This window comes from Aegilops tauschii, chromosome 1, assembly GCF_002575655.3.
Source record: "Aegilops tauschii subsp. strangulata cultivar AL8/78 chromosome 1, Aet v6.0, whole genome shotgun sequence".
In the NCBI taxonomy this organism is placed as follows: Eukaryota; Viridiplantae; Streptophyta; class Magnoliopsida; order Poales; family Poaceae; genus Aegilops; species Aegilops tauschii.
This window is the reverse complement of record NC_053035.3, coordinates 371,426,374-371,437,505: the sequence shown is the minus strand read 5'-3', so window position 1 is coordinate 371,437,505 and position 11,132 is coordinate 371,426,374. Positions and strand designations below refer to the sequence as shown.

Sequence of the window (11,132 nt, the reverse complement as noted above, 5' to 3'; positions counted from 1 at the left end):
AGCAGAATCCTTAATCCGGTGGGTAACATTAGTCCCGTTTTAAGCCGCCAATGTGAATATCTGCATACTTCAGTGTTCGTCCTCCGGCTTAACCTATTAGCCGTTTTTAGCATTTTACCTTTGAATCAATGGCCCGGTTAAATAGCGTGACACTTAAACTGACAATATCTTCCTTCGTAGTCCAAAATGTCGAAGGCAAAAACTGTCACCTCCTGCAACTGGGTCGTTTCCCGGGTCACCGAGGAAGATTTGAATGAATATGTGCAGACAGGTGTCCTGGCCAAAAAGGACGTCATCCATTGGAGGGTCCCAAGCACTGAGATTCGCCCTGATCATCAGCAGCAACATGAGGAGGTTCAACCTGTCCAGGACCAGAACTCTATGATTTTGAACCCATCTGCGGATTCTTCTGATGATGAGGATATGGCTGAGGTCCAGCAGCCTCTACAAGCCCCACCAATAGTGCAGCTGGAGCCGATTCATCTTGGTATGGTCCGGGTTTTTTATGGGCCAGTTCTGCCGCCGGCCATGATCTGGGAGAGATCATTCAAGTCTTTGTTGCCTGAATTCTTCATCAGGGATATACCAGCTTGTCCGCCTAGTTTTTCTGCGACGTTGCTACAAGTCAAATTTGGGTCTGCCGATCTGCAAGAGAAGTATCAGCTCCTTTTTGCCAAGCAAGGTGTCTCCGTTCCTGGACCCAGCTCTTCGGTGGTCATTGAGGAGTTGGCACCTGATGATCTCTCGTGCTCTAATTACCAGGTTCCACCTTCTCCCTCCCCGGTCTCTTAAGAGGATTTTCAGTTTTCTTCGGTTACTCCATCTCTGCTGGGCAAGCGACCACGTCAGTCTGCACGCTCTAGGCGCTCTATCACGCTTGTGGAGCCAGTTCTGGACTTCTCCACTAGAAGGATGACACGCAGTTCTGCCAAGAGGACGGGCATGAAGCCAGTCTCTGCCATCCCTCCGAGGTCTGCCCCCCAGCGTCACCCGAAGGCCAAGAAGCTTCGTCTTGATGATGAGCCCAGCATGCTCCCTCTCCCACCTCCGACGCCTATTCCGACGCTGCAGGCCATTGGAGCGGCTTTGGGCATTGATCCGTCTGAGTTATCGGTTGAGAAGCTTATGGCTTCTCCCCGTCCTGCTGCAGAAGGCGATGGTTCACATGATGCTTGACGGCCCACGAAGCTTCATGGAGAGTTGGGCGCTTTTGCTTTTGTGCCTGTTTTTTGTTTTCAGTGACTGTCTGCAATACTTGGTTATTGTTACTGCCACTTATGTTCCGCTTATGTCCATGCTGTTAAGCAGCTGGATCTGCAACTATACCCCTGCGCTGTTTTTTTATGGATAATTGCTATTTTTGAAACTGGAATGTGCTCTGTTGGAATGTGCGTGGGCTCAATTCTGAGGCTCGGCAGCGTGATCTACGTGCCAAGATTAAGGAGAGCAGATGTTCTGTTCTTTGTCTGCAAGAAACTAAATGTGAGAGCTTTGATATTCGTACGATTAGATCCTTTTGCCCTAGGCGGTTTGATCAATTTGCGTTCTCACCTTCTGTTGGAGCCTCTGGCGGGATTCTCGTCGTTTGGAATTCCTCGATCTTTCATGGCCAGCTTGTGGATATTCAGAGGTTTGGTGTTGTCATCTCCTTCCAATCGTTGCGGAATTCTGAAAAATGGACCCTAACCTCTGTCTATGGGCCATGTGAGGGTCAGCCTAGGGACGATTTCGTTAGTTGGCTTTATCACCTACAAATCCCTCCCGATGAAAATTGGCTCTTGTTGGGGGACTTTAATTTCATCAGATCTTTGGAGAACCGAAACCTCCCGGGTGGTGATACCAATGATATCTTTCTATTCAACGAAATAATTGGTCACCTTGGACTTTTGGAGTTGCCCTTGAAGGGCCGTAGCTTTACCTGGTCTAATATGCAGCAAAACCCCCTGCTTGAGCAACTTGATTGGTTCTTTACTACTGCTGATTGGATTTCACACTACCCAAACACTGTGGTTACTCCACTAGCCAGAACTACCTCCGATCACGTGCCTTGTGTGGTGTCCATTACCACTACCATTCCTGCGGCCAAGATTTTTCGGTTTGAAAATTTCTGGTTGGATATGCCAGGGTTCATGGATTGTGTCTCCAAGTCCTGGAATGCACCTGTCTTCTCTGATCTTTCTGCTTCCGCGGTTATCACAAGGAAATTTAAGCGACTGCGGTATGATTTGAAAATTTGGAGCAAAAAGCTATCGTACATCAAAAAGCTTACTGTTGATTGTTCAAAGGTGATTCTGCACTTTGATCAGTTGGAGGAAGTACGACCTTTAACACGGCTGGAATTCAACTTCCGGAAACTTGTGAAGTTTCACTATGAACATCTGTTAAAACTTCACTATATATATTGGAAATAGAGGTGCACTATTAGGTACATCAAGGTTGGCGAGGAGAATTCAAAAAAAATTCATGCCATGGCCTCTGAGCGTATGAGGAGAAACTCCATCTCCAGTCTGAAAACCAGTTTCATGCTTGATCCAGTGACTGATCAAGCTCAGATGGCGGGAATCCTTTGGGCCTCGTTCAAATCTAGGATGGGCCAGGCCCAAGGGATCACTATGGGCTTTGATTTGAATCATTTAATCCAACCCATCCCGGGACTAGAGGAGCTATCCTTGCCATTTTCTGATGAGGAAATTAACAAAGTTTTGAAGGATTTGCCGGTGGATCAGGCACCTGGTCCAGATGGCTTTAATGGGATGTTCGTCAAGCGCTGTTGGCCTATAATTGAGGAGGACTTCTTGTGGATGATTCGGGATTTTTATGAGGGGAAGCTTTCGTTGGAAAATATCAATTCCTCCCTCATTACGCTCATACCCAAGATCATTTCACCAGAAGGGCCCGATGATTTGCGGCCAATCTCCCTCACCAACACTTGTCTTAAATTCCTAACAAAATTGTTGGCCAACAGATTGCAGAGGGTGATCCTTAAGTGCATCCACAAAAATCAGTATGGGTTCCTTAAGGGTAGGTCGATTCAGGATTGTATGGCCTGGAGTTTTGAGTATATTCATCAATGTAAACAATCCAAGCGTCCAATTATAATCCTTAAGTTGGACTTTGCTAAGGCCATTGACACTGTTGAGCATGAGGTTATTCTTCAGATGTTGCAGCATAAAGGGTTTGATGCCAAATGGATTCTTTGGATTAAATAGCTGTTGTCTACAGGTTCTTCGTCTGTACTGTTAAATGGCATTCCTGGAAAGCAATTCTTGTGTAAGTGTGGCGTCAGGCAGGGTGATCCACTCTCACCTCTGTTGTTCGTCATCGCAGCAGATCTGTTGCAATCTGTGGTCAATCAAATGCTGGTGTCTGGCACACTCTCATTGCCTCTTCAGACCCATGACAGGGATTTTCCCATCATTCAATATGCGAATGACACGATCCTATTTCTTGTAGCTAAGGATGATGAGCTTGTTGCCCTCAAGAATATGCTGCTTACATTTCAACAATCCACTGGTTTAAAGGTTAACTTTGCTAAATCCTCAATGATCCCACTGAATATGCCTAATGAGGAGGCTGACAGACTTGCTGCTATTCTTGGTTGTAAAATTCGCCAGCTTCCATTTACTTATCTTGGATTGCCTTTGGGAACTACAAGGCCAAGGATCATTGACCTCATGCCCTTAGTTGACAGTCTTGAAAGGAGGTTAACTGCAAGCTCTTCTATGCTGAATCAAGGCTCTCGTTTGCAGCTTCTCACCTCTGTCCTGACCTCTCTGCCAATATACTTTCTGTGTAGCCTCAATATCCCAGCCGGGATCATTAAGCAACTAGACAGAATCTTCAGGCAATGCCTTTGGAGGGGTAATAGTGATGTTCCAAAACAGTCTCTGGCTGCTTGGGAGCTAGTTTGCAGGCCAAGAGATAAGGGTGGTTTGGGTATTATTAATCCGAACATCCAGAACAAAGGACTGCTTCTCAAGCATCTTCACAAATTCTATAACAAGGTTGATGTTCCTTGGGTGACCCTGATATGGAATAGCTACTATGATCATGGGGTTCCACAGGCAACAGCTAATGCTGGATCTTTCTGGTGGAGAGATGTTCTGAAGCTGCATGAGGCTTACACTGCTATTGCCTCAGTACATATCAACATGGGTGATTCTGCTCTGTTCTGGACTTTCTTGGCACATTGGGGGCTCTGCTAGACCCCTATGTTGGAGATTGCCAAGGTTGTTCTCTTTTGTCAATAATGACAGGATCTTTGTGCGGGAATTTCTTCAATCCCAGGATCTTTACTCTATGTTTTATTTGCCCCTTTCTCATGAGGCTGCTGCTGAGTTGCACATACTGGAAAGTTGGTTCATGCAGTTAGACAGAGACCCCACCTTACCTGATGTTTGGATATGGCCTGGTCAATCAGGGGGGTACACCGCGAAAAGTTTTTACATGATCATGCACTCACACTTACCTACAATACAACCTTGCAAATGGCTTTGGCAGAGTAAGTGCACCATGAAGATCAAGGTGTTCGGCTGGCTTTTATTCTTTGACAGACTTAACACCAAGGATATGCTGGTTAGGAGACACTGGCGCTCAAACCAGGATGACAATCTTTGCCTCATCTGCAGTGAGCTGGCATATGAGGATAGAATACATCTATTTTTTAACTGCACCTTCAGCTGTAGAGTCTGGAACTATTTGGGTATTGATTGGTCTGGAGGCTCAGATATTCTGCAATTTATCCTGCACGCTAGGTCCAGCTTCACACACCCTTTCTTCGTTGAAGTTATGCTAACAGCAGCATGGAATATTTGGATTTTGCGAAATGGCAGAACCTTCAGAGCTGAGAGAGCTACTTTCAGTGCTTGGAAGTGTAAATTCATCCATGATATTTCTTTGCTTGCTCACAGGGTGAAGGACTGTAACAAGCCAAAGCTTTTGGCTTGGATTGCTTCTTTGTTGTAAAGCAAGTACAGTTAGTTAGCAAATAGGTAGACTCTTTTCCCTTTTGTTTTCCTTCCTTGTATAGTTTGTATTTTACTTGTACAGTGGTGCTTTATCTAATAAAGGGCTGTGGGGCTTTGCCTCACAGTAAATATTCAAAAAAAACTGAGATCCGCCCTGAGCCCAAAGATGGTGAAGTAGTGGTTTTTACAGATCATATGGACCGGAGTTTCAGTCCTCCCGGCTCAAAATTCTTCCGTGATGTGCTGCATTTCTTCAAGCTCCATCCACAGGATATCGTATCAAACTCCGTTTCAAACATCTGCAACTTCCAAGTATTCTGCGAGGTGTATCTTCAACAGGAGCCCACCGTAGAATTATTCAGAGAGTTCTACTACTTGAACCAGCATAGCGAATTCACAGATGGGCCTAGCCTGGAGCTAGGTGGTATATCTGAAGGAAATATGCCCTAGAGGCAATAATAAAGTTATTATTTATTTCCTTATATAATGATAAATGTTTATTATTCATGCCAGAATTGTATTAACCGGAAACATGATACATGTGTGAATACATAGACAAACAGAGTGTCACTAGTATGCCTATACTAGACTAGCTCGTTGATCAAAGATGGTTATGTTTCCTAGCCATAGACATGAGTTGTCATTTGATTAACGGGATCACATCATTAGGAGAATGATGTGATTGACTTGACCCATTCCGTTAGCTTAGCACTTGATCGTTTAGTATGTTGCTATTGCTTTCTTCATGACTTATACATGTTCCTATGACTATGAGATTATGCAACTCCCGTTTACCAGAGGAACACTTTGTGTGCTACCAAACGTCACAATGTAACTGGGTGATTATAAAGGTGCTCTATAGGTGTCTCCGAAGGTACTTGTTGGGTTGGCGTATTTCGAGATTAGGATTTGTCACTCCGATTGTCGGAGAGGTATCTCTAGGACCCACTCGGTAATAAACATCACTATAAGCCTTGCAAGCATTGCAACTAATGAGTTAGTTGCGGGATGATGTATTACGGAATGAGTAAAGAGACTTGCCGGTAACGAGATTGAACTAGGTATTGAGATACCGACGATTGAATCTCGGGCAAGTAACATCCCGATGACAAAGGGAACAATGTATGTTGTTATGTGGTTTGACCGATAAAGATCTTCGTAGAATATGTAGGAGCCAATATGAGCATCCAGGTTCCGCTATTGGTTATTGACCGGAGATGTGTCTCGGTCATGTCTACATAGTTCTCGAACCCGTAGGGTCCGCACGCTTCATGTTCGGTGACGATTTGTATTATGAGTTATGTGATTTGATGTACTGAAGGTAGTTCGGAGTCCCGGATGAGATCGGGGAAATGACGAGGAGTCTTGAAATTGTCGAGACATAAAGATCGATATATTGGACGACTATATTCGGACATCAGAAAGGTTCCGAGTGATTCGGGTATTTTTTGGAGTACCGAAGAGTTACGGGAATTCGTATTGGGCCCTAATGGGCCATTGATACGTCTCCGTCATATCTACTTTTCCAAACACTTTTGCCCTTGTTTTGGACTCTAACTTGCATGATTTGAATGGAACTAACCCGGACTGACGCTGTTTTCAGCAGACTTTCCATGGTGTTATTTATGTGCAGAAACAAAAGTTCTCGGAATGACCTGAAACTCCACGGAACATCTATTTGGAAAATAAGAAAAATACTAGAAGAAAAATCCACGTCAGGGGGCCCACACCCTATCCACGAGGGTGGGGGCGCGCCTGCCCCCCTAGGGTGTGCCCCCCTACCTCGTGGGCCCCCTGACGCTCCACCGACCTCAACTCCAACTCCATATATTCACTTTCGGGGAGAAAAAAATCAGAGAGAAGGATTCATCACGCTTTACGATACGGAGCCGCCGCCAAGCCCTAAAACCTCTCGGGAGGGCTGATCTAGAGTCCGTTCGGGGCTCCGGAGAGGGGGATTCGTCGCCATCGTCATCATCAACCATCCTCCATCACCAATTTCATGATGCTCACCGCCGTGCGTGAGTAATTCCATCATAGGCTTGCTGGACGGTGATGGGTTGGATGAGATCTATCATGTAATCGAGTTAGTTTTGTTAGGGTTTGATCCCTAGTATCTACTATGTTCTGAGATTGATGTTGCTATGACTTTGCTATGCTTAATGCTTGTCACTAGGGCCTGAGTGCCATGATTTAAGATCTGAACCTATTATGTTTTCATGAATATATGTGATTTCTTGATCCTATCTTCCAAGTCTATAGTCACCTACTATGTGTTATGATCCGGCAACCCCGAAGTGACAATAATCGGGACCACTCCCCGTGATGACCTTAGTTTGAGGAGTTCATGTATTCACTATGCGCTAATGCTTTGTTCCGGTACTCTATTAAAAGGAGGCCTTAATATCCCTTAGTTTCCGCTAGGACCCCGCTGCCACGGGAGGGTAGGACAAAAGATGTCATGCAAGTTCTTTTCCATAAGCACGTATGACTATATTCGGAATACATGCCTACATTACATTGATGAATTGGAGCTAGTTCTGTGTCACCCTATGTTATGACTGTTACATGATGAACCGCATCCGGCATAATTCTCCATCACCGATCCAATGCCTACGAGCTTTTCATATATTGTTCTACGCTTATTTACTTTTCCGTTGCTACTGTTACAATCACTACAAAACACCAAAAATATTACTTTTGCTACTGTTACTTTTGTTATCGTTACCACTACTATCATACTACTTTTCTACTAAACACTTTGCTGCAGATACTAAGTTATCCAGGTGTGGTTGAATTGACAACTCAACTGCTAATACTTGAGAATATTCTTTGGCTCCCCTTGTGTCGAATCAATAAATTTGGGTTGAATACTCTACCCTCGAAAACTGTTGCGATCCCCTATACTTGTGGGTTATTTTCTGGCGCCGTTGCCGGGGAGCATAGCTCTATTCTTTGAGTCACTTGGGATTTATATCTGCTGGTCACTATGAAGAACTTGAAAGACGAGAAAACAAAAATCTATCCCTCAATTACAAGGGGAGGTAAGGAACTGCCATCTAGCTCTGCACTTGATTCACCTTTTGTTTTGAGTAAGCTCGCGACACCTAAACCTGCTTCTATTATTCGTTCTGATATGTCGCATGTTATTGATGATGCCACTTCTGCTATGCATGATACTTATGATGAAACTACTTCTATGCTTGATACTACTGTGCCACTTGGTGAATTTCTTGATGAACAAATTGCTAGGGTTAGAGAGAAAGAAATTATTAAAACTGATAATATTGATGAAAGTGATGATGAAAAATTGCCTGTTATTCCTGAGGGTTATGTTTTTGAAAAAGAATCTACTTTAGCTATTTTAGCTTGCAAGGATAGATATGAGCTCAAGAGGTTATTAGCTAAATGGAAGCAGCAATCTCTTAATGCTAGAATGAAACCTGACCCTGCTTTTGCCACTTCACCTATCTGTGTTACTAATAAGGATTATGAATTCTCTGTTGATCCTGATATAATTACTTTGGTTGAATCTGATCCTTTTCATGGCTATGAATCTGAAACTGTTGTGGCACATCTTACTAAATTAAATGATATAGCCACCCTGTTCACTAATGATGAGAAATCTCGCTACCTTTATATCCTTAAAATATTTCTGTTCTCATTAAAGGGTGATGCTAAGACATGGTTTAATTCTCTTGATCCTGGTTGTGTGCGTAGTCCCCAGGATATGATTTATTACTTCTCCGCTAAATATTTCCCTGATCATAAGAAACAAGCTGCTTTGAGGGATATATATAACTTTGTGCAAATTGAAGAAGAGTCTCCCACAAGCTTGGGGGAGGATTCTCCAATTACTTAATGCTTTGCCTGATCATCCTCTCTAGAAAAATGAAATACTTGATATCTTTTATAATGGACTAACCGATGCTTCCAGAGATTACCTGGATAGTTGTGCTGGTTCTGTTTTCAGGGAAAGAACACCGGATGAAGCTGAAATTCTATTGAATAATATGTTGACAAATGAAAATAATTGGACTCTTCCTGAGCCAGCTCCTGAGCCTATTCCTAAACCAACTCCGAATAAGAGAGGTGTTCTATTTCTCAGTCCTGAAGATATGCAAGAGGCAAAGAAATCTATGAAAGAAAAGGGTATTTAAAGCTGAAGATGTTAAGAATTTACCTCCTATTGAAGAAATACATGGTCTTAATTTACCGCCTGATGAAGAAATATATGATCCTAATCCATTACCTATTGAAGAAACTCATGGTCTTGATAACCCGACACACGTAGTAAAGGTAAATTCTCTCTATAGATATGATAAAGCTGAAATCCCTCCTACTAAAATTGCTAGCCAATGCTTGGATGAGTTTGATAACTTTATGGTTAACAAGAAGATTTCAATGCTTATTTTGGTAGACAATTAAAACAAAATGCTTATATGATTGAACACTTGGGTGATTATATGGCTAATGTTAAAAGTGAACTTAAACTCATTACTAAACATGCTTCTATGGTTACCACTCAAGTAGAACAAGTACTTAAAGCTCAAAATGATTTGCTCAATGAATTGAATAGTAAGAAAAATGACTATGCTGTTAGAGTGGCTACTAGAACTGGTAAGATGACTCAGGAACCTTTGTATCCTGAAGGCCACCCTAAGAGAATTGAGCAAGATTCCCAGAGAAATAATATAGATGCACCTAGTCCTTCTAAAAAGAAGAGAAAGAAAAATGATAGGACTTTGCATGCTTCTAGTGAACCTATTGCTGAACCACCTGAGAATCCAAATGATATCTCTATTTCTGATGCTGAAACACAATCTAATAATGAACATGAACCTAATGAAAATGTTAATGATGATGTTCATGATGATGCTCAACCTAGTAATGACAATGATGTAGAAATTGAACCTACTGTTGATCTTGATAACCCACAATCAAATAATCAACGTTATGATAAGAGAGACTTTGTTGCTAGGAGACATGGTAAAGAAAGAGAACCATGGGTTCAGAAACCCATGCCCTTTCCTACCAAACCATCCAAGAAAAAGGATGATGAGGATTTTGAGCGCTTTGCTGAAATGATTAGACCTATCTTTTTGCGTATGCGATTAACTGATACGCTCAAAATGAATCCTTATGCTAAGTACATGAAAGATATTGTTACTAATAAAAGAAAGATATCGGAAGCTAAAATTTCCACCATGCTTGCTAATTATACTTTTAAGGGTGGAATACCAAAGAAACTTGGAGATCCAGGAGTACCCACTATACCATGCTCCATTAAAAGAAACTATGTTAAAACTGCTTTATGTGATCTTGGAGCCGGTGTTAGTGTTATGCCTCTCTCTTTATATCGTAGACTTGATTTGAATAAGTTGACACCTACTGAAATATCTTTGCAAATGGCTGATAAATCAACTGCTATACCTGTTGGTATTTGTGAGGATGTGCCTGTTGTGGTTGCAAACGTTACTATTTTAACGGACTTTGTTATTCTTGATATTCCCGAGGACGATAGTATGTCTATTATTCTTGGAAGACCTTTTTTGAATACTGCAGGGGCTGTTATTGATTGCAACAAGGGCAATGTCACTTTTCATGTTAACGGCAATGAGCATACGGTACACTTTCCGAGGAAACAACCTCAAGTTCATAGTATCAACTCTATTGGAAAATTTTCATCGATTATTTTTGGAGGTTTTGAATTTCCTCTCCCTACTGTCAAGAAGAAATATGATATTCTTATTACTGGGGATGTGCATATCCCCGTTGAGGTAACATAGTGTTATTCGAAATTTCTCCGGTTCCATGTTATTCGGAATGAGTTTGTTAACAAGACTTGATCAACCTTGTTAGTGGATTCCTTTTGATGAGCATGAGATGGATGAAACTAGAAGGCACAACCTTCTGTACCCTCTTTCTACTTTCTGATATTTAGTTGAAATAAAGTAAAAATAGTATTTTTTCTGTCTGTTTCCTGAATTATCCGTGCAATATAAAAATACCCCGAAAATAAAAGTCCTCCAAATGCCCAGCCAATTTAATATGATTTTTTCTGGAATATTTGAGAATATCTGGCACTGAGAACACAACAGGGGGAGCAAGCACCTGGCCACGAGGGTCCAGGGCGCGCCCACCCCTACAGGGCGCGCCCCCTGC

The 11,132-nt window shown here is 42.5% G+C and overlaps 1 protein-coding gene across 1 annotated transcript; it reads left to right on the top strand.

Moving 5' to 3' along the window:
* Window positions 1–942: 942 nt before the first annotated feature.
* Window positions 943–4,205, top strand: LOC141032868 (uncharacterized). The gene is made up of 4 exons (XM_073506252.1): window positions 943–1,159; window positions 2,125–2,315; window positions 2,412–3,021; window positions 3,223–4,205. The coding sequence occupies exons 1-4, from the start codon at window positions 943–945 to the stop codon at window positions 4,203–4,205; spliced, it is 2,001 nt and encodes a 666-aa protein (XP_073362353.1).
* Window positions 4,206–11,132: the final 6,927 nt, after the last annotated feature.

What these genes read in the sequence shown, in the direction of transcription:
- LOC141032868 (XM_073506252.1), top strand. Translation starts at nt 943, where the DNA reads ATGAAGCCAGTCTCTGCCATCCCTCCGAGGTCTGCCCCCCAGCGTCAC. An exon ending in ACTTTGATCAGTTGGAGGAA is followed by an intron (nt 2,316 to 2,411) that starts GTACGACCTTTA and finishes TATTGGAAATAG; the next exon opens with AGGTGCACTATTAGGTACAT. An exon ending in TCAGTATGGGTTCCTTAAGG is followed by an intron (nt 3,022 to 3,222) that starts GTAGGTCGATTC and finishes TGTTGTCTACAG; the next exon opens with GTTCTTCGTCTGTACTGTTA.